This window comes from Phocoena sinus, chromosome 20, assembly GCF_008692025.1.
Source record: "Phocoena sinus isolate mPhoSin1 chromosome 20, mPhoSin1.pri, whole genome shotgun sequence".
NCBI lineage: Eukaryota > Metazoa > Chordata > Mammalia > Artiodactyla > Phocoenidae > Phocoena > Phocoena sinus.
Genome location: NC_045782.1, coordinates 15,068,834 through 15,093,751, shown reverse-complemented (window position 1 = coordinate 15,093,751; position 24,918 = coordinate 15,068,834). Strand labels below are relative to the sequence as shown.

General features: G+C 61.0%; 2 protein-coding genes across 7 annotated transcripts; one reads left to right on the top strand and one right to left on the bottom strand.

Annotated features, from left to right (window-relative positions):
• Window positions 1-124: 124 nt before the first annotated feature.
• TP53I13 (tumor protein p53 inducible protein 13) lies at window positions 125-5,684 on the top strand. 4 transcript variants are annotated; one of them, XM_032616442.1, is made up of 8 exons: window positions 133-864; window positions 1,367-1,918; window positions 2,111-2,179; window positions 2,413-2,454; window positions 4,101-4,229; window positions 4,366-4,566; window positions 4,677-5,232; window positions 5,314-5,684. In XM_032616442.1, the coding sequence occupies exons 2-8, from the start codon at window positions 1,847-1,849 to the stop codon at window positions 5,424-5,426; spliced, it is 1,182 nt and encodes a 393-aa protein (XP_032472333.1). In that variant the 5' UTR covers window positions 133-864; window positions 1,367-1,846; the 3' UTR covers window positions 5,427-5,684. The 4 variants fall into 4 exon arrangements, with proteins under 4 accessions (XP_032472335.1, XP_032472334.1, XP_032472333.1 ...); XM_032616441.1 differs by having other exon boundaries at window positions 133-1,918; XM_032616444.1 differs by lacking the exon at window positions 4,366-4,566 and having other exon boundaries at window positions 125-1,918.
• Window positions 5,685-6,087: 403 nt separating this feature from the next.
• On the bottom strand, window positions 6,088-21,647 carry GIT1 (GIT ArfGAP 1). Of its 3 annotated transcripts, none has more exons than XM_032616436.1 (21): window positions 21,313-21,647; window positions 15,633-15,766; window positions 15,048-15,160; window positions 14,821-14,926; window positions 14,097-14,314; window positions 13,918-14,012; window positions 13,539-13,581; window positions 11,642-11,668; window positions 11,403-11,451; window positions 10,868-10,940; window positions 10,188-10,285; window positions 9,657-9,768; window positions 9,397-9,530; window positions 9,137-9,289; window positions 8,795-9,025; window positions 8,651-8,704; window positions 8,375-8,461; window positions 8,174-8,247; window positions 7,886-8,068; window positions 7,688-7,751; window positions 6,088-7,506 (listed from the first exon to the last, which is right to left on the bottom strand). In XM_032616436.1, exons 1-21 carry the CDS (start codon window positions 21,362-21,364, stop codon window positions 7,294-7,296), a joined length of 2,313 nt encoding a protein of 770 aa, XP_032472327.1. In that variant the 5' UTR covers window positions 21,365-21,647; the 3' UTR covers window positions 6,088-7,293. The 3 variants fall into 3 exon arrangements, with proteins under 3 accessions (XP_032472327.1, XP_032472329.1, XP_032472328.1); XM_032616438.1 differs by lacking the exon at window positions 21,313-21,647 and adding an exon at window positions 19,159-19,767; XM_032616437.1 differs by lacking the exon at window positions 11,642-11,668.
• Between the last annotated feature and the right edge of the window lie 3,271 nt (window positions 21,648-24,918).

The following is a 24,918-nucleotide window of genomic DNA, read 5'->3' as shown; positions in this document are numbered from 1 at the left end:
GCCCCCCACTCCCGCCCACGGCCCTTTGTACAGTGATTGCGACAAGCAGGAGCAAGAGGTGAAAGGAGCGGAGGCCGCGGGGAGGGAGCGAGGACGCGCCGGCGAGACGGAAGGGAGTGGGGAGGGCAGCAAGCCGAGGAGTGGGGTGTGGGGGGCAGAAAAGTGGGGAGACTTGGAGACCGAGGCTTGGGGGACGGGGATGAGTCTCAGAATCCTCTGCCCCCACCCCTCCGTCCCGCCTGGTGTGTAGGGTGTGCAGCTACCGGGGAGACCTGCGTCGCTGCGCCCTCAGGGGCCGCTGTTGAGAAGTAGCAAAAGGGAGAAGTGAATAAACTGCAGCTCCCGGCGCGGGCTCCCGGGCTTCCGCGGGGCGGCTGCAGTGCAGCCGCAGCCACCACCCGCACCTCCGTCGCCAGGCTCGGCTGTGCTCTCTGACCTCGGTGTTTGTCTCGGCCCCGCGGGCACCCGCAACTGCGCAATAACCCGGCCGGGCGGGGGTCCGGCTCAGGGCCAGCGAGGGCCAGGGCCGGCGTCGTGCCCCGACCGCGGGTTAGCAGCAGGAGGCTGGAGTGCCGGGGAATGCTCGTTCCCTTGCCTGCATTAGTGCGCTGTGCCGATACCCCGGGAGCGTGGGGCTCCCCTGGAACCTGGCTTCAGGTAGAGGAAATCCTCACCACCGCTCCCCAGGAAGGACTTCCCCAAAAGAAACAGCCCCAAACCTCCGAGAATAGGCTGGAGGAAAAGACGCACTCAGGTGCCCTTGGAGGGGGATGCCTATCACCCCGCGACCCGGCCGTGGCAGGGGATAGATGGCAGTCCCTTCATCAGCTCAATAACTGGCAATTACCGGGGAATGGGGGAAGGGTAAGAAATACCCCTTGCAAGTCACAGCTATGTGGAGACGGTCTTGCTCTATTTCAAAGTTTTGGGCTGGGCATTTCAACTCTTATCCTCCACCCACTTTCCCGTCTTTCCTCAAAATCCTGAGCCGGGCCAAGGAGAAGGGCACCGGGGAGAGGGCGGCAGAGCGGGCACCCGCTGCAGGTGACGTCTGGCCAGCGCTCCCTGCTGGGGGCGAGGCCTGTGACTCCACCTCACGGTGACCAAAGTCTCCTCGGGCATCTGCTTGTCCCCGCTGGGCTAATTACGAAAGCGGAGGCGGATGTGGGCAAGAAAGCAGCCCCCAGCCCGGCTCCAGCTTCCTGGGACTTCTGGGTCTGGGGAGCGTGGAGGCCTGAGACCCTTGGAGACTCCTCCGGGTTCGGGCGCTATTTGCGAGGGCAAGAGTGGGATGGGATGAAGGTGTAGCTCTAGAGTGGGGACCCTCTTCTGCAGCTCGGACTTCAGGCTTCGGTCCCTCTTCTAGATGCAGGTCACATTGATAAGTCTGAAGCGGGTTTGCCGAAGGAGCGGACCCGTCTCCCCTCCTGCGCCACCCAGTTCACAGTGGAATCCCAATTCCCGCCCTCCTCCCCGCTCCAAGATCCACCCAGGAGCTGCAGCTGCGCCCTGCAGGCCGCGGAGACCCGCTGAGACGAGTGCCCGGGCGAAGGAGGTGGTCCCGCCTGCCTCGCAGCGCTGCGCGCAGAAGACCGGCTTCCGAACAATTTTTCCGGCTTGGGGTTGAGGACGCTTGCGCGCACTGTCCCGGGCTGTGGGCGGGCACTGGGGCGGGGCGAGGCGAGGCGAGGGGAGGGGCGCGCGAGCCTGGAGAGTCGCGGCGGGACGGCGCGCGCGAGCCCGGGGTCTACGTGGGCACGCGGGCGGCGTGGGTGCGCGGGGGCAGGGCCAGGCGGCGCGCGCTCCCTGGCTTGCTGGGCTGCGGGCAGTGCTGGGGCGGGCCGGGATGGCGCCTCCTCCGCCTCCGCCCCAACTGCTGCTCCTGGCGGCCCTGGCGGGGCTTCTGGGTCCCAGTGAGGTAAGGCGACCCGCTCCCGAGAAGGCTTCGGCCCGGGATCTCAAAGTGCTTTGCCAAAAGTTCGTGCTGGAAGGAGTGGTGCGCGGAGAGGGGACTAGGAGTTCTCCCCTTGGAGGGCTGGGCCTGGGAGGGAGAGGGCAGAGCCCGCGCCGAGGCCAAACGCCCCAGCTCTTCTGCGCCTTGAACCCACAGGTGGTGGCTGAGCCGGCGGAGGAGGCGGGAGCCCATTGTCCCGAGGGCCTGTGGCCTCTGCCCCCACAGGTGGGTGCCTGGAGGGCGGTGGGAGAGAGGAGTGTGAAGGGGCAGCCCAGTCCCGCCCTGGCCTCGCGGCACCTTCCACAGCCACCCTCTGAGCACCTCTGCCGGTTCCTCCGGCCCTCAAGCTACCAACGTCTCCATTCCAACGTGACGGCACGGGCCTGCTGTTCTCTCCCCACCCACACCCCCCCAGAGTCCCCCATGGGCTCTAAGGTCTCTTCTCTCCCCCTGTATAGGTGTCGCCAAGAGTGACCTACACACGGGTGAGTCCACGGCAGGTAAGTACAAGCAGGAGGCATCCTCAGTGTCTGCACTGGAAACAGCGAGCTCCTCGCAGGCTTTCTCCACCTTTTCTGCTCACCGGCTCCATTCTTTACCACTGCCCCCAGTAAGAGGCAATGTTCTTAGTCCCAGGACAGTGAGCCACAGGCCTTGGTCCTCTGCAGTGCTTGTCAGGCGTCCTGTTGAGTAGCTGGCTGTGTGGGCAGGAGGCTGCAAGGGGAACCCTGAGGGTAGAAGGAAAGAACAACTTGTGCTCCAGCTCTGTTGTGTGACTTTGGAAGTCTCCTGACTTCTCTGGGCCTCATTTTTCTGTAAGAGAGGTTATTAGTAACGTCCCTCCCCATGAGGAGTTAACAAATAGTGTGGGACAGCACTTTGGAAAATAGGAAGCTGTAAGGAGTGTGTGTACCTCAGGTTACCAACCAAACTGTGGATTCACCTTGTGGGGCTGCCTATTTACATTGCCAGTGGTTGGATAGCTTCTCTGTCCCTTTGGTTTTCCTTCTGAAATATCTATTTTTTTTGATCCTTGTAATAGCTCCAGGCCAAAAGAGCTCATGCCACCCACCTGATTCCTTTTCCCAAACATTCCCTTTCATTCCACTGTTCAGAAACCAGTGGCTCCTTATTTCTCCCCTTATCATGGCCATACTCCCCTGTCTAGTTTTTCAGGCTCTACCTCGTTAAGTAAACCTCATCCAACCTCCCCACATCTTTGGTTCCTCTCGTTTTGTTGGTCTGCTCACCACACATATGAGTTCGAGGCTTATTCCCACCCCTGTACTTTTGCACCTGCTTATTCCCCTCAACACCTGGCGTATCCTGACTTGAAGGGGGCAGCTCCCTGCCCTCCTGCCATCCATCCCCATCCATCTTCAAAACCCAGCATAGGAGTCAGCTCTCTCTTGAGACCTTGCCTGATCATATTAGCCCTTATTTATTCATCACCTTCTCCAAATTTGTGTAATGCTTATAACCTGTCTCTTGTAATTTAGCAACTAATCACTCTGAGTTTTATTAGTTTGTGCTTTCATTTGCATTAGTTCTGTTCCCCTGAGTTTCCTTTGCATTCCCTGCGAGCGGAGTCCAGGAGTTCTCTTTTGGCATCTCCTACAGCATCTGGCACAAGTGCTGAGCGTTAGGTCAGCTCAGTCAAAGAATAATTAATAATTGATGAAGTGTTTCCATCCTGAGATTGTGCACCTGCTGCCTTTGTGCCCTGTATTTGGATGTGTTGGGGAGATGAGATTGAATATATAGATGGGGCAATACATAGAAGAGCTGGTCTCTATTTGGGGGGTGCTTACAGTCTAGACTGGGAACCTGTAGAGCCACCGTGGCAGGTCCAGAGAAATACAGCTAAAGAGTGTGGTGTGAGTCTGGCAGGGTTAACCACGCATGCTGTCACAGAAGTTGTGAGCTTTGAGGGGTGGCAGTGCATGGAGAGGAGGGATGAATGGAATGCCCAGAGGCAAGAGGGGGTGCACACCAGTATCCAGGGCCCTTTGTCCTTTCCTGAGCCCTGAAGGTGGAAGGGTCATCTGGCCATCCTGGGAGTCCCTTTAAGTTGGCTCCCCAGGATGGGAGAACTTGGGATTCTTAGGGAGGGACCTGGCTTGATGTCTCCATGCCTTTCCTCCAGGCTGAGGATGTCAGCTTCCTCTACCATCCCTGTGCCCACCCCTGGCTGAAGCTCCAGCTTGCCTTCCTGGCCCACATTTGCATGGCCCAGCCCTTACTGGTCCCTGACTCCAGCCTCACCCAGGATCGGGTGAGTGGTTGCTGAAAGGTGGTTGTCTGGCACTGGCAGGGGCTGCAGCCCCACGTGCAGGGCAAGGGGAATTCAGGGCCTCCTCTTGCTTGCTCCCCATCTTTGTCTTAGCTCTAACAGTTACCTCCTTTCATAGCCCCTGGTACTGGCAGCATGGGGGGTGGCACTGGAGATGGCATGGGTAGAGCCAGCCTGGGCTGCCCACTGGCTGAAGAGGAGGAGGCGGCGGAAGCAAAAGAAGGAGAAAGCATGGTTTCGCTCTGACAGTTTTTCTGGGCCCTATCCCTTGGTGCCAACACCGGGCAGAGGGAGGCTGTGCCGGAGAGGGTGTGTGCAGGTGAGGGGTGCTGGCCAGGCTTGATGGTCATTGGGTTGGTGGCCCAGGGTGGTGGTGTCATTGGGTAATCTGGGCAGGGAAAGGGTGACTGCTGTCTCTTCTCCTTTTAGGCCATGGCTTTGGCCTTTACTCTGCGGAGCTGGAGGCCCCCGGGCGTAGAGGTGGCATCTAGAGGGCCTAGGCAGCTCTTTCCTAGTGGTGCCAAGAGGCGTGGGCTGCGGGCTGCCCTTGGTCTCCAGCCCACCCCCTCAGCCCTGAGGTTCCGCTCTGTTTCCCCACGGAGCATGGAGGCCAAGCAGCCTATGTTGGGACCCCAGGGTGCAAGGGATAATGCCCCATCTGTGCCCACTGGCCCACTGCTGCCTGGGGGGCCTGGAAGCAGTGTCAGCTCCAGGCTAGAGGCTCAGGTGCCCAAAGGGCAAAGCAGCCCAGGGGTCTGTGCCTGTCCAAGTCAGGCTTCCCCGGCCGCTCGGGCAGCAGCGCCTCCGCCGGCAGCCCGGGGCCCCACCCCGCGCACGGAGGAGGCCGCCTGGGCTGCCATGGCCCTGACCTTCCTGTTGGTGCTGCTCACCCTTGCCACGCTCTGCACGCGGCTGCACCGAAACTTCAGGCGTGGGGAGAGCATCTACTGGGAGCCCACAGTGGACAGCCAGGACACAGTGGCTGGTGAGAAGCTCCCCTCCTCACCTGCCCCGCCCCGCTCCCGATGGCTTCCCTGCCCTTGACAGCTCCCCACCCTGCCCATAGCGGTGCTGAAGCGGAGGCTGCAGATGCCCCCTCGCCGGGTCAAGCGCTCCCGCCGGAGGCCCCTCCTCCCGCCCACGCCGGACAGCGGCCCGGATGGGGACAGCTCCGAGTGACCTGCCCCAGCCCTGCCACTGTGGCAGGTTCGGCTCCTCCTCCCGCCGGGAGGCTGCGCCACGTGGACCGCGCGCAGGGCCGCCCCCTGGTGGCCAGATGGCGCAGTCCTGCCTAAGCGTTGTAAAAGGGCTGGTCCTTAGTGTGTGGTTTGCTGGGAGGGATGGAGAAGGGGAAAGGGAGGAGAGAAAAAGGAGCTGTCTCAGCCTCCGTTGCAAAAACTCCGTTTTTCTTATTAAATTATTTTAGTAGAGCCTGGAGTTGAGCTTGTGCATCTGCCACACAGACTCCCTCCCACCCAGGGCACTGTCCTAGGCCATTTGGGTCGTGTTGGGAGGTAGGGGGTTTCTATATCAAGTTGGGCACTCACTGGCCTGTCTCCTCTTGCCAGCCTGGCCTCAGACACTGGGGTTTAGTAGCGTGATAGACCCCTCCCACCACCAGGGATGAGCAGGTGGTGGGGATGGTGGTGGTATTTACTGAAACATTGTTATTTCCAGGACTCCTCTAAGAGATGACAGGGGCTTCCCTTCCCTCAAGTACAGGGGCTGGAAGAGTCGTGGTCTTCACTTGCTTCATACTTTTGCCAGGTTGGTCTTTCTCCGTTTCACGTCTGCCACTTCCCCAATCCCTCCCACAGTTCCCTAAGCATCAGAAAGGGCACATGGTCACTTATTTATTTTTGATACAAATGTACATGACACACATCTTGACACTCAGCCCACCACCACCACCACCACCACCACACAGGTAGAGCCTGGCCCCCGGGACAGAGGCGGGACGGGGAGAGGAGCTGGTGGGCGCTGCCATCTGCCTCTCAGCCTTCCCAGGCTGCAGCCCAGGCTCCAGGGACCCAGATACTGCAGGCACTGGCCTCTCAGGGGTTACAGGGAGGGGGCTCTCAGCTGAGTCAGGGACCCCGGGGAGCCAGCCCCAGGCTCAGGTGCTCAGTTCTCTGCCCCAACCAGTACAATCCCCCTCCACAAGGGAGGGGAAGAGAGATGGAGCCAAGTGGTTTTCCTTTTACGTTCATAGTGAAAGGGTATGAGTGGGGGGAACAATGAGGGGAGGCAGAGAGCAGGACCCCAGCTGGTTACCCGGCAGTCCCTGGCCCCAGGATGGGGGGGAGGGGCCAACGCCCAACACGGGTCCTGCTGCTCTGGTCCCCTCACCCCCTCACAAAACTCCAGTCGGGCCAGGCCTCCGGAACGGCACTGCCGCCCCGCACACTCACACACAGGCACGCAGGGACACTCAGTTACCACAACGTTAAAATTAAGGGGTGGGAGAGAGGAGAGAGAGAAAAAAGACTTTTCCAGTGTTTGCTGCTGGGGACCCCAGGAGCACAGGTTGGGGGCCTGTGCCCTAGGCTGGGGCCGTTTGGCATTGAAGGAGAGCAGCAGGGGGCTGGTGGCTACAGGGTGGGGACATCCACAGGTATTATGTACAAGGGGGGGGATGCCCCCACTCAGCCCCCAATAGGGCTGGACTGGCTCATGGGGGTGGGGTGCATGTAAGGGAACCACCCCATTCGGAGTGTCCCCACCCGACCCTTTGCTGAGGGTGCCCTAGAGGGCAAGGGGCTGGGAGTGACGCCTTGTAGGCCCCGGCACACTAGAGGGGGAGGGGATGCTATGTACAGGGAGAGGTGCATGGAATGTAGGGGACAGAAGCTCCTGCCACCTCACCTCCCCATCCTTGGGAGCTTGAGGGGGACGGGCACCAGGGCACCTGGCTGCCAGGTGAGAGTGGCAGCACTTAGGGCACTTGTGCCAGCGGCTCTGTTGGGGTGGGGATTAGTGTCTGGAGGGGCCCAGCTCCCATGGCCAGTGAGGTCCCAGGGTGCGGGTGAGGGTGCAGGGAGAGTGGTCACTGCTTCTTCTCTCGGGTGGTGATGGTGACCAGCTGCTTGGCAGCCTTGGCGATGTCGTAGGCGCACTGGATCACCTGCTGAGTCAGCAGCTGGAAGTCCACAGGGGCGCCAGGCTCCAGGGGCACCGTCTTCCGGCACTCGCTCTGCAGCCGGTAGGCGCTGGCGTTGAGCAGCCGCAGGGAGCTGCGCACTGGCTCCAGGGCTGGCCTCTGGAGGGAGGGCAGAGGGAGTTGGGCCTTGGATTTCAAACCACGAGCCATGATGTGGCCCAGTGTGTCTGTCCATGGCTCCACTCAGGTAGTTGTCAGATCCTCTACACCTGCCCCGCCCTGAGGCCCTGCCCCACCCTGAGGTGCCGCCCAGTCCTGCTCCCCTCTCTGGCCCCTGTACCTTTGGGAAGAGAGAGGCCATCTCAGTCACAGCCAAATGGATCTTTTCTGAGCACGGCACAAAGCTATGGGGGGAGGGGAGGGTAAATTAATTAGGAGGGCTCTCAGGGAAGGTTCCCAGGGACAGTGGAACAGTGGTCCCTCTCTTACTCTCTGCAACACCCCAGAAGTCCATACGAGCCTCCGCCCACCTCCATACCTGTCATGCTTGAATTCCTGGGCAGCCCGCAGTAATTCCTGAATGTTCTTGGTGACCTGCTCCGTCTTCAGGATGACATCCTCTGTGCTGGGAAGCCCAGGGTCGAGGTCTCCATCCAGGCTTTCCAACTCTGGGTGGAAGTCCTCTTCCTTGCCCAGCTCTAGAAACCTCTTCCCTTCCAGGCTGGGGTTAGAGAGGAGAGAGGGAGGCATTCCAGCCGTGAGGCCACTTGCCTACACCCTCACAGACCATCAGGGGCCACTCACCCCCCTCCCCCGGGTGCCTCACCCCAGCAGCGGGTCCCCACTTTGCGTGTTCTCATAGTCACTGTCTGCGCCGCTACCATGGCGGGAAAGCTTGCTCTGGAGGGGTACAGGGAAGGGGTGGCAGGTAAGGTGCACGTTCACAGACGCCCCCCCCCCCCGCCCATCACCTCCCAAGCACACATCTCACTCAGCCCATCCCTCGGGCCGTGGAGATGCACATTACCGAGTGGCGGCTTCCTTCCTGGGAGCACGACAGCAGGGGGGAGGAGGGAGTGAAGGGCACAGCTGAGGCCGACACCCCCTTCCGGACCTGAAACCCAGGCAGGGCTGGAGTCAGTCTCCTCCTCCCCACCACCCACCTTGCGGCTTCCCTGCAGTGAGGCTGGGACCGTGTGTGTCCAGTCATCCCTGTGCCCAGCGTCCAGCATAGAGCCTGGCACCTGCTGGGGCTCACAACCTATTTGTGGGAACGGACCCACCTCCCTCAGGCCCTGCTTACCCGGTAAAGGCCAGCAGGGACGTGCACTGAATAGATGGCGTCATCCTCCAGCTCCTGGGAGTGGCACAGTGGGCGTCATAGAGGGCCCTGCAGTGCTCCCAGCCCCGTCTCCACCCCCGACCCCGAGGCCCGTGGGCAGCTCACAGTGCTGTGGAAAGGCGGGAGCCGGGTGGTGAGTTCATCCCCAGGGGGGCCTCCAAAGGGCTTCAGGGCAGAGCCCGGTTCATACATGGAGAAGGCCTGGCGGTCTCTGCGGTGGGTGCTCCCGCCAGGCCCCACGGGCGTGTGCTCCACTCGTTCGCTGGGGAGTGGGGCTGTGGGCGCCGGCCCCGGCGGCTGCCGGATCTGCAAGTTCTCGGCCTGCAGCTTGTGGATCTGAGAGTGAGAGTGGTGTCAAGACACTCCGGATGGTCCAGGCAGCTCCACCACCTCCAGGAGGGAGTAACTCCTCCCCGCACTGGGGCCCTGGGAGGCCCCCATCCTCACCTCCCGCTGCAGCCTCCGGAGCTCATCGCTCAAGCTGCTGTTGACTTTCATGAGCTGCTGCACCTTTGCCTCGGAGGCAGCCAGGGCCTTCTTGAGCTCCAGGTACTCCTGCAGCGTCACGGCCCCGTCCGACAGGTCTGAGGAGTCCATGCTCTGCAGAAGGAGACGTGAGCCCGTCAGTCCCCTTGTCCCCGAGGCCCGAGCTACGAGAGGATGGAGCAGGGCCTTGGTGGAGGTGTGGGGAGGGGCAGCGCTCAGACCCGAGCACGGTTGTTCCGAGTGGCACCGGCGCTGCGCAGGGGCTCCTGGTCTGTGTCCTCGTCCGAGGCCACGCTGTCGTAGTCGTGCTGGTCGTCCAGGTCACTCTGGCTCCGCACAGACAGCTCGAGGTTGTCTGAGGGCACAGGCCTGTCACTCAGGGCTCACACAGCCCATCTATCATGCCACCCCCAGAAGGGAGCCACGAGAGAATATCCTGGAACAGTGCCCACCACCGCGCCCCCATCCACGCCCTTCCCACCTGTGGGGCTGCTCAGGCTCTTGCCCTGCTGTCTCCGCTTGGCCTCACTGAGAATGTCGATGATCAAGGTGGCAAACTCTCGGGCATTAAAGCGGGCCAACTTCTGCCGCCCCTGAGAGGCAGAAAGGGCCAGGCCGGTGTGAGAAGGCCCTTAGGGCTGACACACAGAGATGGGGACAAAGCAGCCAGGCCGTCCGACAGTTGACTTAACCACAGCTAAAACGTGCCAGACCAGCTCGCTGGGCCAGGGCAGGGGGTGGGGAATGACACAGATTCGGGGTGCCTAGGGGAGCTCTCAGGAAGAGGCTGGGACCCCCCCCAGGGGGCTGCTCACCAAATGCTCCAAAGAACAGCCTCCTCCCCATTCCCAAATCCCAGAGCCAGCGGGGCCAGGGAGAGGCCGCAGCCAGGAGTGGGGAAGACTCGGCCCAGACAGCAGCCTGCCAGGAAGGGCAGGACCCATAGAGCTGGTGGCCCCAGGAGAGGTCGTCGCCCCAGCCCCACCCCCCCACGCCGGTCCAGCCCACTCACCTGATTCCGCGTGGCTGAGTATTCAGGGTTAACGGGCAGGAAGGGTACGGCACTGCGCTCTGTCACCAGGGTGCTGTGGTTTTGGGTTGCCAGCCACACTGGGGGGGAGGGGCAGGGAGCGGATGGTCTGCAGTGGCCAGGCCCACGGGGTGGAGGTGGGAAAGCGAGGAGCACAGCCTTCCGAGCTCCTCCCCATGCCCACCGAGTGTTGGTGTTCAAGAAAGGGGTGGTCTCCGGACAGGGGAAGTAAGGCTGGGTCAGGGAGAGGCCGGTTGGCCTCTCCCTGACAGGGAGAACAGAACGAGGTGACTCCCTCCCGCCAGCCCCTGCCAACCGGGAGTTTGGGCTGGAATCTGGCTGTGGCCAGGAAGAAGGGATGTAGGGGGCGGAGTGGGACTGGGGAGAGAGCCAAAGCGGGAGGCAGCCAGAGCAGAGGAGCCCCAGTCCAGGGCACTGGGGGGAGAAGCAGGCTGGCGGCCTCCAGCTCAGCACGCTCTGCCTGCCGGGCTGGGCTCACAGCTGGCCGGGGCTTACGTGCAGGCCTGCGGAGCAGACCAGCCCCCGGTACCTCTTCCTAGTCCCAGTAAAAGGACCCCAGAGCCACACCAGATCCCGGCCCCTCCCCAGCAGGCAGGCGCGCTGTCCCCTCTGCCCGAGGCTTCGATCCCCTCCCGGCTCACCAGCGTCATTTTCTCTTCGATCCACCTCGTCATACACGTCCATGGCAAGTTCCTCAAAAAGCCGGTTGCTGAGCTGGAGGCGGAGATGGGGACCCAGGCTTTGTCAGATCCACTGCCCCCCCCCCCCCCCAGTGCCAAGCAAGCCAGCTCACCAGGATCTTAGAAGATGTCGAAAACGACTTGTGTGTCCCTTGTGCCGCCCAGCCCTCCCCCCAGTCTCAGAACTGGCAACTGGGGTAGGGGTCTGCCTGCCAAGCTCCGAGGTGGGAGAGGCAGAGGGAGACCAAAGCAGACTGGTTAGTGCCCAGGTAGCTAGAGATGCGTCTCATGCCCTGGGAGCCTTAGGAGGGCAGAGCCAGGGTCAAAGGCGAGGGGTGCGGAGGTGGAGGACAGGTGACTGAGGAGACTAGAGTGAGGGGCAGGTCCAAGACTTGGAAGAGGGCACCAGGTCAGAGAAAGGGGGAGCCATCGCAGGGACGGGGGCGGGTCAGAGATGGAGGGCAGCTCCAAGCCTTAGGGGCCTGAGTAGACTCACCGCCTGCAGCTTCTTCTTGGCAGCTTTGGCCAACTCGGACAGGTCTAGGCTGTGGACGAAGGAGGGAGACGGGAATGGGGAAGAGGGGAGAGGCCAGACGTGAGCAGTGGCCAGGCCCCTGCCAGTGACCTCCCAAACATGCAGGGATCCCAGGGAGACGACACCCCAGGTGCTGCACACCAAATGCCTCCCTGCCCCACCAAACCTCCAGAGCCTGTTCCCGAGCAGGCACCATATACCTCTGAGACATGCACTTTTGCCGAGATCTAAGTCCAGAGGAAGGCAGCAGAGGGAAGAACAGGACAGAGGCAGCAATTACCCAGGAGCAGGGCAGCAAACGCCTTCCCACGTCAAGCTCAGACCCAGAATGTACCAAGCCCAACTCATCTTCCCCCCAGCCCCTCCTCGGCCGGCTCGCTCTTCCTCTCAGTGACCCACCGCACCAGCGGCAGCTCCTGGGGGTCACCTGCAACCTCCCTCACCCTCAAGCCCTAGCCAGGCTTTCCCCAGGTTCTGCCATTCCATCCTCCTGCCTGGTCTTTTGCAACATTTCTTCACCCATCTTCCCGCTTCCAGTCTTGCCCCTGCACCCCTTTATTCACCCAGAAGCCAAAGTATTTTTGACACATCTGGCTGCGCTACCCCTCGCCTTAAGAACTTTTCAATAGTAACAGGTTATGTATGGCACACTTCAACAAGAAGCTCCCTTAAAAATATGCTAGGGAATTCCCTGGCGGTCCACTGGTTAGGACTCGGTGCTTTCACTGCCGGGGGCCCAGGTTGGGGAACTAAGATCCCGCAAGCCACGCGGTGCGGCCAAAAAAATAAACGAAATAAAAACGCTAAATGCTTTGCAGGCACTATCTCATTTAATCCTCTCAGAAGCCCAGAAAGATAGGTACAGTCACCCTTATTTCCAGGAGCAGTAACTAAGGCTCAGAGAGGTTAAGGAGCCTGCCTGAAGCCACACAGCCAGTAAGCGGCAGAGCAGACTCCACACGACTGTGTCGGAACCTCTCTGCTCTTGGGGTCTTGGGGTGGTCTCAGCTCTTGTCGGGGCTCAGGACCAGCCACTCTCTTGCCCCGTCTCTCTTCCAGTCCTGCTCCTGAGATTCCCTGCCTCTCACATGCTTCAGCTACACAGTCTGCCTGTAGTTCCTGGCACAACATTTCTGACGTCTATGCCTTTGCCTCTTTTGCTGCACTCCCCACAATGGACTACAACTGACTAGGGTGCCTCTCCTCTTGGCTGTGACCTCCTTAAGGGTAGGGATCACGCCTGAGTTACCTCTGGGTCCAGCGGCAAGAACAGCTGGCACTGGGAAGGTGGTCGGTTAACATTTCATTGAGAACACGTTTACAACACACACGCAAGCAGGCAGACACATCAGGCAAAATCAGACCAGAAAAGTAGCGGGGTGTCTTGGGGTCTCAGCAGAGAGAAGATCTGGGCGTTCAGGGATCCGAGGTGCCCAGGTCTGACCATCCCCATCTGGCCACACTGGCTTCTGGAGAGGGAGGGAGCCTCCTCTCCAGATCCAGGCCAGCAGGCACAGCTTGGCCATCGCGGGCAGCCACCAGGTGGCGCCAGCATCCATCTTGTGAGCTGGGTGAGCATCCCACCCCCAACCCCCCCCCCCCCCCCCCCCCCCGAGCCTGAGCTCCTGGGGCCTCTTGGATAAGAGGCAGAAACACCTCTACTGGCCTTGGGCCCGCAGCCCCTGCCCAATTTTGGCCTGGCAGAATCCCAAAGTTAGTCAAACTCCCGGGGCCTACCACCTTTTCACTGAAGAGCAAAAATTTGTCTAAAGGTTTTACAGTTGGGGTCAGTGCCACTGGGAACATAACTCAGTGATCCGCTGCTCCTGGGGGGGCTGTTTCTTGTACTCAAACCCCATGTGCTTGACAGCCATGGGGGTTAGGCTGTGCTGGCCGCGTGCTGAGTCAGCATTTCTTACCTGCCTTGGGGCCCAGCATTAGGGAGTGAGGACTGGACTGCAATATGCTTGTGCCTCCAGCCCCGAAGGGGAATGGGGGTGGGGGTCCCAGGCCCCTAAAGCTGAAGAGTTGGGGGGTGGGGGCGGCTCTGGGGGTCAGTCAGCCGCCTCTGGGAAGGGGTGTCAGGTGGGCACTCACCTGTCTGCCATCTGTGGGATGATGTAATGCCCATTCCTGTGATCTGAATAAAAATAAAAATGCCAAGTCACTGGTGCTGGGTGGCCTTAGCAGCTGGGAGCCCACCTCACTGCCACGAGCAGGGCTTGGCACCCAGAAGTGACAGGGGAAGGGAGGAGGGCAGGCCATCCCCAAGAGCCCTGGGAACTGGCTGGAAGTTATGCCCACCCCCACTCCCTACCCCAACACGCTGCAGCCCAGAGCCTGCAGCAATTTCACAGGAGCCAGTTGCCTAGTAACGTTGTTCCCCAGCCGGCTTTGTCACCATGGCACCTGCTGCTGGGGTGTGTCTGGGTCCCACCTGCCTGGCCCAGCCAAGCCTGCCCCACACACTGCTCACCCGGCTTGCGTCCACAGAGATAGAAGGCCAACCGGTCAGTGAGCTCATACTGGCACTCGACTAGCCTTTCCGCCAGCTCATGGTGCCCCGCCTGCCTGTGGGGAGGGGCATGGCTCAGCCCTACAGCCGCAGCCCGCTCCCCACACCCACCTGAGCCTCACCCTTCAGCGGACCCTCACCTGGCATAGTCAATGGGTGTGCGGCCGTTAACGTCAGGGGAGCCAGGGTCAGCCCCGTACACCACGAGAAGCTCGGCCTGCAGCGTCTGCCCTGCCTTGGCAGCCACATGCAGCGGTGTGGTGCCCTTCTCCGGGTGGAAGAAGTTGGCCTGGGCACCCAGGGACAGCAGGCGCAGACACGTCTCCAGGTTTCCCGTCCGCACGCTCGAGTGGAGTTGCTGTGAGGAGCAGAGTGTGCCACAAACGGGTGTGGGGGGGCCCCTCCCACCTCCAGCGGCCCCTGGTCCAGGCCCACCTGGGACTCCTACCAGCTCCAAGGGGCCCAGCTGAAGTTAGGTTGTCGAGGAGACAGAGGGCTTCCCACTAGGAGTTCATGCCCATTAATCACAGCTGCAGTCAGTCACCACCTACCACAGCTGTTAACTCTGTGGTAGATGCTACTTCTTTCCCATTTTACAGATAAGGAAACCGAGGCTCTGGGAGGCTCAGAAACTGCCCAGAGTTTTCTGCCTTTCGGGCAGCAGCTGAAGAATTTTAGCCTCGTGTATCCACTTGGGAGTGGAGGGGCCTTATTCACACGCAGCCTGACCACGCAATCTCGTCCCTCCACCGTGCCCACCATGCTTGCCTGACCTGGCTGCCTTGGGGGCCTAGGGCTCAGTGGTGATGGTACTGTGGGTGAGGAGAGGAGAGGCCCAGCCGTCCGCTGTGGCGCCCCGCAAACCTTGCTGAGGTCCTTGGCGGTGACTCCGTCGTCGTCCCGGCAGGGCAGCTTGTGCACAAAAGCCAGCATCTGGTACTTGGCTCTGATGAACTCTGACTTGATGGGGCTGCATGGAGCACGCAGGAGGAAATGGGGAGCAGAGCGGGAGAGGCCAGTCGCCCAGCGACCTCCCAGGCTCCTGCCCCTGAGCGCACAACCTCAGCCACCACCCCTCAAGCCCGACTCACTGGACTTTGTCTTGGGGGTTGGCTTTGCGCCGGCCGCTCTGCACCTGCGCGGGGTCCAGCAGGGAATGCTCCCAGATGGAGTTGGCCCCGTTGCTGGCGAGCGTGTGCACCATCTGTAGGGAAGAGGTGCCAGAGTGAGAATGCCCACTGCGCACTGGGGAACACCTCCGAGCACCAGGCTGGACACAGTACTAAAAGGCCTACTGTGTGCCTGGCACCGCTGCACCCCTACCCAGTCAGGCCATCCCAGCCAAGGATGCGGGTCCTGCTTAGCACTTCGGGTGACGTGGTGGGCACACCAAGGCTCTGAGACGTTAAAGTCAACACCACATGGCCGAGCTACTAGGTGGCAGAGCTGGGGTGAGAGCCCAGGTCTGTGTGACTCCGGTCCTGGAAGCCTCCTCTCCGTGTGGGCCGGCGCCCGGGTGGAGAGGGTCAGGATCGGGTTCTGCCCTGGGTGGGTGCTGCCCCCGGAAGCTGCGGGATCCAGACAGCTGTGTATGTGGGTGCGGGGGGGGGGGGGGGAACGTGCCAGCGCTCAGCACACGCTACGGGGAAGGAAGCACGGCCCGGCACAGCCCGTACCTGCAGCAGAGTGGGGGGCCAGGCGCTGTGGCGAAGGTGCTTGACGATGGAGATGTGGCGTCCCAGGCTCCGGTGTACACTGCAGCACTCGTCACACACCAGCACACCCCTGCTGATGGAGGCCCAGCCGGGGTCTGCCGGGTGGGGGTAAGGGTCAGCCGCAGCCAGACACGGGCGAGGCCTCCTGAACACCGCCCTGGGCCCGCACTACGCTTAGAACTCCACGCACATTTGCTCACTCAGTCCCCCAAGGCTCTGGGAGCTGGACCAGCGATGAGGACGCTGAGCTCTGGAGGTGGGAGGGACTCCCATCAGAGCCAAGCCCTTTCCTACATGTCTTTGCCCCTCTGGGGAGGTGTGGTCCCCAGGGCCTACTCAGCGGGCAAAGCTTCCTGTCCTACAGCCACTGCGACAAGTTCCACAGCCTTTCCCCAGGGAACAAGGCTGCCACCCTAGCCCTGCCCCAGGGAGGCAGAAGTCCCCACGGACTGCACGCCACACATCTCTAGGCACTCCTGCGTCCGGATCAGTGCTACATTTCTCCTACACTCTGCCTTCTTTTAGAACCACTAGCTCACCTGCCTGACCCATCACACCCCTCTGGGGGCTCCCGCCTCTGTCCTCCACTGGCAGGTAAGAGCCCCTTTCATGACCGAGTCTCCTGACACCACCAGTGATGGGGTGCGCTGGAGCCCCTCTTAAGGGGGATGGAGAGAGCAAAGGAACTAACACTGACTGAGTACCCACTGTGTACCAGTTGGGTGCCATAAGTATGGTACCTCTGACTGTCAGGCAAGGTGGGAAATGCTACCCCTGCTTTACAAATGAGGAAACAGTGTCTCAGAGAGGTTAGGGTGCTTATTCAAAGCCACACAGCTAATGAGTGGGATTGCTGGGATGTGAACCCAGGCATTTAGACGCTGGAGACCATGCCATGTTCACACCAGCTGCTGTTGCAGCCCCAAGTGGGCCAGGGCCATGGGAGCCACTCTCCACTCCTTGGGGAGAAGTGAACTTTAGAAGCAAGAAGGGGGACCAGAGCAGGATGGGAACTCCTGGGGTCCTTCTCCAGGGCAGGGGAGATGCCACCCATCCCAGGCCCCTTGGGAGAGGGGGAGGAGACAGCTGCATACAGCTCAGGCTGCAGAAAGGTCACGGGGGAGAAAGCAGCCATTGTGTGCCACTGGAGAGTGGGGGCAGGGAGCCTCTCTCGCAGGACACTGTGCTCTGCCCAGGCCCCCGGCCTGTCTCACGAAGCCCCGTCCTGGCGGGCGGTGAGGGGGTGGGGACTGGCTCTCTGCCTCGCCCCTAGTGCTCATGTTGTCCAGAGCAGCCCCCACCAGGGGAGGGGACAGGCTTGGGGTAATGAGAGCCTCTCCAACCAGAAGGCAATTCTCATACCCTTCCCTGCAAGGACTTCTACCAGTGTTCGCCAGAGAACTGTGAGGAAACTGAGTCAGGATACAGCCTGAGCTCTGCCGTGGTGAGTGTCCCCTCCATGGCATGGAAACAGGAGGTGAAAGGAGGAGGGCTCAGTTCTTTGGGTCTGGACTTCTTTAGGGATCCCCCCAAAACAGGGCAGAGGGATGCAGGAGGTACCCGCCATACACCTTCCTCAGAGGCTGAGGGGCCCACGAGGAAAGGACCCGCCATCTGTGCCAAGAGGGGGAGCCCTAGAGCAAACTTTAGTGTTGGCTTTACCCAAACGGTGAGGCCCCCCCCACCCCCACCCCCCGGGCATGGAAAGCTCCTTCCCCCCCCCACCCCCAAACACCACTGGGTCAGGGGTCTGCCTGCCAGCCCCCTCCGCCAGCCCAGGCAGGAAGCTGGAAATGACGCAGCCTGAATTCCTCTTGTTGAAATGGTGGGGTTTCCTGTCAGGAGGGAGCCGCCCAGGCCAGGATCATAAACGGGCAGCTCTAAGGCCTCCACCCCAAGCCCGTGGCCCTACCGGAGAAGCCAGACCTGGGAAGGCTGGCCAGATATCCAGGGCCAGACCAGACACGGTGAGCCCCTGAATGAGGCAGTGACCAGGATCTGGGGAAAGGGGTCCAAGGCTCTGCTCGGCACTCCCCCAGCCTGGGGGAGGGGTTCTCCCTCTCTTCCACGGTGACCTGAAATAGGAAGGGTGGGCAGGGGACACTGTCCTGGTCTGGGGCACACTGGTGCCAGCTCAGTTCTGGATGACACAGATGGGTCACCTTACTACCTACTCCCTATGTCCAAGGGGCCTGGGCCTACCCAAGCAGGAGCCCCCAAGGCCCACCTAGGCCAGTTCCTAAGCCAAAGGGCCAGGAAGGGTTTCTGAAAGTCAAACGGCTATTGTAATTTAAGGTTAAGGGACCCTTGCCCCCAAATAGGCTTCCAGGACCAAACTCAGGGCAGAAGGGTAGGGGGAAGAAGGGCTAGGGGATGTGGTCCCCTCCTCAGTACCCTGCCAACCTTCCCCCTGGGCTTCTGCCTCAGTCGTGGGGCGGGGGGCGTCTGGTATGTGTGAGCAAGTGGCAGGAGGGGTCCTGGGATAATGTTTGCCAGCACCAACCCCATGGAGGCCTCTATTAAGGTGAATACATGTCACCACCCAAAGCCACTGGTGACCTCCAGGGCCCGGAGCCAGCCTCTTCTTATCTAGGGACCAGATCCTCACTAGACAAGAGGGAGAAGCCCCCCCATCTTGAAAGCAGGCAAGACTAATCCATGGGGATAGAGGTCAGAATGGCGGCTGCCTTTGGGGGGCGTTGACACAAGAAAGCTCTATAAGGTGATAGGAACGCTCTACCTCTTGACTGGAGCTGTGGTTACACAAGTATATACACAGGTAAAAACTTGTCAGGCTGAACACGAAGAAAAAGGCACTTTGCTGTACATAAGTTATACCTCAGTAAAAGAAGCAGCCCATCACTCACCCCACCCCTCAATCTACATTATGAAGACAAATGAGCCTGCAGGTTCCCAAATGTCCCTAGCTGGTGGCCAGCCTCGCTCACTCAAGGTGCCTGCAGGATGGGCATCTTGAGGTCTTCACGCCTGTGCCTGGGGCTGCCAAAGTGGGAAGGCTGCCTGAAGGCCTGTGGTGTGAGGCGCAGGCCCGTGACAGAGAAACCAGGACTGTGCGGCAGGGTGAGTGGAGGGGCAGGAAACATTCTCCAGGGTTCCCTGACCCCTGGCCCTCTCCTGGATTCCCAAGGCAGGCAGGGACACAGACGGTGCCTAACGAGGTGGCACCAGCTGCTAGAGCAGCCATGCTATGCCCAGCCGTCTCACAGCATACTCACACTTGTCCCGAGTGCCCAGGCCTGTGAGCAGAGGGAGGACAGGGCCCTTCTGGGTCGGGCTGCATCTTACCTTTCACCTCCATGACCCTGCAAATTAACCAACCACAAAAAGGCCACGACCCTATTCCTAGGGCTGGGACTGCAGGGCTCCTATCACAATGAGAAGCCTACGACTTTGGGTAGGAAGCATACACCAAGGAGGTGGCTCTGGGCCTGGGCTCCAAACTGCTGGTTTCCCTCAAGCCTCTTACCTGGGCTGCTACAGGTCCCAAACTGAAAATGCCACTCCACGCATCATAGTGTCAGGGTGTGGGGTAGCCCCAAAGAGTCAGCTGGGGTCCTGAGAAGCATCCAGACACTTGAAGAATGCCTGCGATGTGCCAGACACCATGCTAGGTGCTGGGGTGGGGGGTGAGCAAGACTTCATCAGCACCCCGCACGCCCCACCATCCTGACCTCACCACCTGCCTCCTCCTGATCTGTATTCTGGATCAGGGGAAACGGAGATTCCAGGGGGGCACAAATGGCTCTGTGGGATGAGGACTGGGGGCGGGGAGCTGGGCACCCCAACACAACAGATACACACCACTCCTGCCCATGCCCACTGGACATCCAGAGGCTTCCAGCCAAACAGTCAAATGCAGCAGAGAAGGGACAACTGCCTTGCTAATGCTGCCCAGTGTCCCCCTGGCCCAGAATCCGGACCACAGACTTGGAGGTGGAACAGTCCTCGAAAACCATTTCTACTCCAACTTCTTTGCCTCAGAGTTGAGGAAACTGAGACCCAGAGTGAGGAAAGTCTTGCCATGAGTCACAGAGTAAGCTGGAAACAAAGACAACACCAAAATCCAGGCTTCCCTGATAAAGTGTTTACTAAGCAACCCCCTCCCAGTCCTACCTGCCCTCCCCCACTGCTACATCTGCCCAGCAGAGGTGCAGAACAGCCTCGGACAGACAGACAGGAAGGCAAGCTCTCCTCCCAGCCCTTCCATCCCCAGACCTGCCTGCAGCTGGGGTAAGGAGAGAGTTTCTAACTAATCAGGGGTAGGGACACCCCTTCTCTCCTCCCCTCGCCCCCCCCTCAGATAGTTTCTTCAAGGCCCTCTAGACCATGACATGCCCTGAGAGGAGGCCTCAGGGTCAAAACCACCCAGATCACCGTGCCTCTGCCAGGCACCCACAGTTCCCTGTTGGGATCCTGGTCCTGTCCAAAGGGTGGCTGCAAGTTACGGGCCCACAAAACAGCACCCCACACTCTCACACTTATTTTGTGCCCAGAGGTTCACAGACAACCCCACCCTCACCCGAGCCTGCCCAGAGGTCTCCCAGGGAGATGGTGCCTTTTCTAAAAAGAAGCCGGTCAAGGACCAGGGCTTTCCTTTCCCCAGGCCAGCTGCTGAGCCCCATCACTGGCAGTGTCCTCCCACATCAGAATGGAGCAGCCTCTCTGGGTCACTGATCCTCACTTCCTCAGTAGGTCGGGGTGTGTGTGGGGGGGGTTTTACATCAGCCTGGACCTGACTCTGCTGGGAAGGAGAAGGGAAACACCACGGTAAATATAGCCAAGAGGCAGGCCAGGAAGCCAGGTGGATCCCAGGAATCTAGGCACCCCTCGGCACTGCTCCCTACCCATTTCTGGCCAGACTGGGCTAGGGGATGGGGAGGGGTCTGTGCCCAGGCTGGGGTAACGCCAAGCCCACCTTCCAAGTAGGCCTTACTGGAACCCAGTAAAAGCTGTCTCGTTGCTCCCAGTCACCAGGCCTGGGGACGCCTCGGGGGAAGATGCCCAGGCTCGTGGTGGCCCTGAACACTAGGCCCTGCGAGGAGCCTTGGGAACCCGGGGCAGGGAGCCCTAGGAGTAGCCACCCCGTCATCTGCTCCCGAGGAAACAGTATCCAGGCCCCCCTTGCCCATCTGCCCAGCTCTCTGCCCCTTGCCCTCCGCCACCCCAGCGGGCGCGCAGACCATGCGAGCAGCAGGTGCAAGACGCGGGGGTGGCACTGAGATGACACAAAACCACACTCGCCCCCACCTCCTAAACCCGGCCGGCCTCTGCCACAGCCCTCCTGCCACCCCAGGCTGGCGCTTCCGTTTGGATACTGAGATGGAAGGGGGAGCAGCCAGCTGCCCTCCTCCCTCATACTGAGGGGTGGGAGGCGGCGCCGGGAATGTCCTTCCTCGCCGGTCCACGGACGCGAGGAAACAGCGGCCCCACAGGCCTCCCTCCCGCCAAGGACGCGGCTCCGCAGTGGCCCGGGCGGGGGCCGAGACCGGAGGCCGGAGGCCGCAGCCCCCGGCCCGGCCCCGCCCCGCCCTCCGGCCCCGCAAAGCGCTCCCGCCAGGCCCCGGCGCCCGCCCGGCGGTGCCTCGGTGAGCGGTCCCGCCCCCGGCCCGGCCCCGCTTACCCGGGGCGCTGCAGTCCGCACACACCTCCGCTCGCGGCCCCTTCCGGGACATCCTCAGCGGCGACGCGGCCGCAGCCCTCTGGGCCAGCGTGGGGGGCGCGGGCGGCGGGCCCGGGCGGCGACGGCCCCTGCAGCCCGGCCCAGCTCCGGCAAGGCCTCGGCTAGGCTCCGCGAGCCCGGCCAACCGTCCGCCCCCGAGGCTGGCCCGGAACCCGCCGTGCCCGCCCGCCCGCTCGCCCTCGGGCGCCCTCCGCCCCGCACCGCCCCGCGCCGCCCCGCGCAGCCCCGCCGCCGCTCGCCGCTCTCTCTCTCCGCCCCCTGCGCGGCTCCCGGCCGCTCCTGCAGGAAGCGGCGCAGGCCCGTCCCACCGGGGGAGGGGCAGACTGCACACCCGCCCCGCCGCCAGGCCCTGCCTGCCGCGCCTCCAGGAGAAAGGAAGCCGAGAGCGCGGGCGGGAGGGGGCGGGGGCGCTTAAAGGGGCCACGGCCGCCGCAAGGCTAGAGCCGGCAGTGCCTCCTACGGCCCAGGCCTCGGCTCCGGCGCACCCCTGTCCCCAGACGGTGTGAGTTTGCCTCACAGCCCCATCCCCTTCATTTCCGGGGACAGTGACCCCTGGGGATCAGAGAAGAGAGTAAGGAGCTGGAGGCCCGGGCTCCCCTTCCTCATCAAGGGGCTGTGGTTCAGGGTACCTGTCTCTGTTTGGGGTGAGTTGTGCATCCTGGTCCCCCATGAGTCCGCCTGTGTGTCCAGGTGTATGTGTGGTCACACTCTTGCTGACTACGCACACCGCCAGCAATATGGACGCCCAGGTGCCAGAGGTCATGCAGTGTATCCCCTGCCACCGGGCTAAAAAGACATCTATCCCTCCTCCATGCTTTCATCCAGAGAGGAAAGAATCTGGGCAATTTTTTTTGAAGACCTCCTGAGGAGTGACCACCGTGCCTGTGTGCAGTAATATCCACTTCGCATCGGTCTTGTATATATCAACGGTATTTCTGAGCCACCAGGGGTGTGTGTGTCCAGGGCGTGTGCGTATAACATACAGGGACCTTTTTTGTGGTGGCCTTTCTTCCTGGACTTCACACTGAGACTCATTGGAGGTGGGCGGGGGTGGACAGGGAGAGAAGGTGCAGGCCGCACGTGGGTGCACCCCTGGACTGAGCATGCTCCCCCATACACGTGTGCCCCACGTGCACCCAACCCCCATCCCTGCAGCAGCAAAAGGCCAGAGCTCTGTGGGGAGAGGGCAGGGGTGCCCAGGCCCAGGCCCAAGGGCCAGGTCAGTGGTGACACGATTAAGGGACGGTTCCCCAGATTAGGGGAGGGTTCCCCATCGGCATGTAGTCCTGCTGTGTAACAAGGGAGCAGGAGGGGAGTCCTTGGGCAGGGGTGCAGGAGTTGGTTGATTTTATCCCAGCGGTGCCAGAGCAGCAGTGGCTTGTGGGTGGCAGGCTGCTTCCCTGGGGGAGACAAGTAATGTTCATGAGTCACACCACCCGAAATATATGCAAAGCTGCCTCCATCGCCTTTCGCTGCAGCCCAGATTGACAAGTTTGTTTGAGATTGCGATCCACGAGGTATATTTATAATCGCACCTTAAAAAAAAATCTTCTTGCAGGCACCCCCTCCCCCCACAGCCAGCAGCTCCTCTGGCAGGGTTTCTGCGAGCTAAGATACCTCGCGTTGGGGGGGGGGGAAAGAACACCACCTGCCGCCCTGTGCTGCACTCCACCGAGAAGTCTGTCCATGGGCTTGGTGGCCCCATCCCTGGCGATGGGAGGAGCGGCCTGTCCGCTCTTTCTGGGCGCACAGCCCACGAGCTGTGGCCGCCCGTTCACCCCCGATCGACCCCCAGCTATGGAATTTCATTTATTAGAAGTCGAGGCGGCTGCTGGCAACCCCATTGCTTGGCTGTCTTTGTTTCTCTGCTGTGTGGGCGCGTCTCGAGCACGTGGCAGCTGGAGCGCGCAGGCCGGAGGAAAAGCGACCTGAGTTTAGAGTCCAGGGCCACTTGGCAAAAAGAGAAACTCCGGCTGCCCAGAGGATAGCCACCCCCCGCCCCCGCCCGCCCAATCCAGGCTGAGCTCCCCGCCTCCTTAAGCTCCAAGCCTTTTCAGGGGAGGAAGGATAAGTCACCCCGTTCCCCCCACCCCGCTAGCCCCATCTCCTGGTTGGCCCTGGGACTACCTGGGAGTGGCCGAAGCAGGGCTCCACTTCCCAAACTTTGTTCCCGAAGCCCCCAGCCCCGCCACAGACGAGCTTCTGGGTCTGGGGCTAGGGATAAAAGGGTTTCAGAATTTCCCTTTGGAGACTTTGCCACCTCAGGAAGCAGGACAGTTAAAGAGAGATCACAAAAAGACTCTAAAAACAATTTAATGAGGAAATGTACAGGCATTCTCCCGGCCACTCCTAGCCGTCCCTTCTCCGCTCCAGCCTCCTCCCCAACTCTGGCAGCAGCCACGACACTCTGCTGACCCCTCGTGGTGGAGGTGGGCAGCGGTCTCCGGCTGCGGGAGACGCCAGCTGGCTCCTCCCAGCCTGGAGAAAGGGGTGAGGCTGTCCACTCCTCCCTCATCCTTTCCCGCCGGGGCCTGGCACTGCAGGGTGTGGAGGAGGAAGGACCGAAGACCACACAAAGAAACCTGAGAGAGGCTCGGAGAGTTTGCAAACTTTTGCTAGCACCTCCCACAAAAATGCTTCCTGGATTGTTCTATGTAGGGCTGGTATGGAATCCCTTATTCCTGTCTTGTTATAAGGTGGGCTCAAGAAGACTCTGTGCCTGGTCCCGCCACCTGTCCCAGTCCGCCTGGTTGGGGGAGGGATGCGCCATTTCCAGGGCAGTCACTATCCTTAGCTCACCCGAGGAGGTAGTATTTAGTGTCACATTTTAGAGGTGAGTGGTCCGAGAAACTAGAAAATTTAAGCAATTTGCTTAAGGTCAGGCAGATAGTAAGGAGGAATTCAAACTCAGGTTCTCTCAGACACCCCAATCCCTAGCCACTCCAGGTCCTACCAGCCCTTGCAATAGGCTGCCCCAGAGGGCAATTCCACTTTTATCACGGCATCTGCAGGCACCCTTCTGGAAAGACTTCTCTGCCCTGGGGTTTTTCAGGAAGGAGTTAGTCTCTGGAATCAGTCACTTCCTCTCCAGAGGGGACCACATGGGGTGGAGGTGGGGAGCTGCCACCTGCTGCTGTCTCTGCCCAGCCCCACTCTGGTCCTTGCAGAGGACAGAGTATGGGGGAGGGGTCTGTTCTCCCAGCCTTAATAGACTTTCTCTTTCTAACGTCAAATGTGGAAGATGGAGTTGAATTCTGAAAGAAGGCAGGGAAGGCTCCTACGCAATATTTCAGGTGCCAGATTCCTGGTTGCTCCAGTGACCCTTACTAACGCCCCGCACCTTTCTCAGGATTCCTTCCATCAGTCACTCTTTTCTTGGAATCTGGATCCTGCTCACGTTCCACTAGGACCCAAACTCAATCCTGAAGGCCACACCTTCCCGCGACCCCTAAGGCTTGAGCAAGGCCTGTAACCCCCTCCTTCCCCAGCAAAAGGCAAGATGCCAGCGGGTGGCGGTGCGCCCCAGGCCAACTGGCATCAGGACAC

Bases quoted from the DNA above. Each gene is read 5' to 3' on its own strand.
- TP53I13 (XM_032616442.1), top strand. From the start codon at position 1,847: ATGGCGCCTCCTCCGCCTCCGCCCCAACTGCTGCTCCTGGCGGCCCTG. The intron at 2,180-2,412 runs GTGGGTGCCTGG...CCCCCTGTATAG, and splicing joins TGTGGCCTCTGCCCCCACAG to GTGTCGCCAAGAGTGACCTA. The intron at 2,455-4,100 runs GTAAGTACAAGC...CCTTTCCTCCAG, and splicing joins CACGGGTGAGTCCACGGCAG to GCTGAGGATGTCAGCTTCCT.
- GIT1 (XM_032616436.1), bottom strand. From the start codon at position 21,364: ATGTCCCGGAAGGGGCCGCGAGCGGAGGTGTGTGCGGACTGCAGCGCC. The intron at 9,026-9,136 runs GTGAGGATGGGG...TCTCACTCTCAG, and splicing joins TCCGGAGGCTGCAGCGGGAG to ATCCACAAGCTGCAGGCCGA. The intron at 7,752-7,885 runs GTATGGAGGTGG...CTCCCCCCATAG, and splicing joins CAGGAATTCAAGCATGACAG to CTTTGTGCCGTGCTCAGAAA.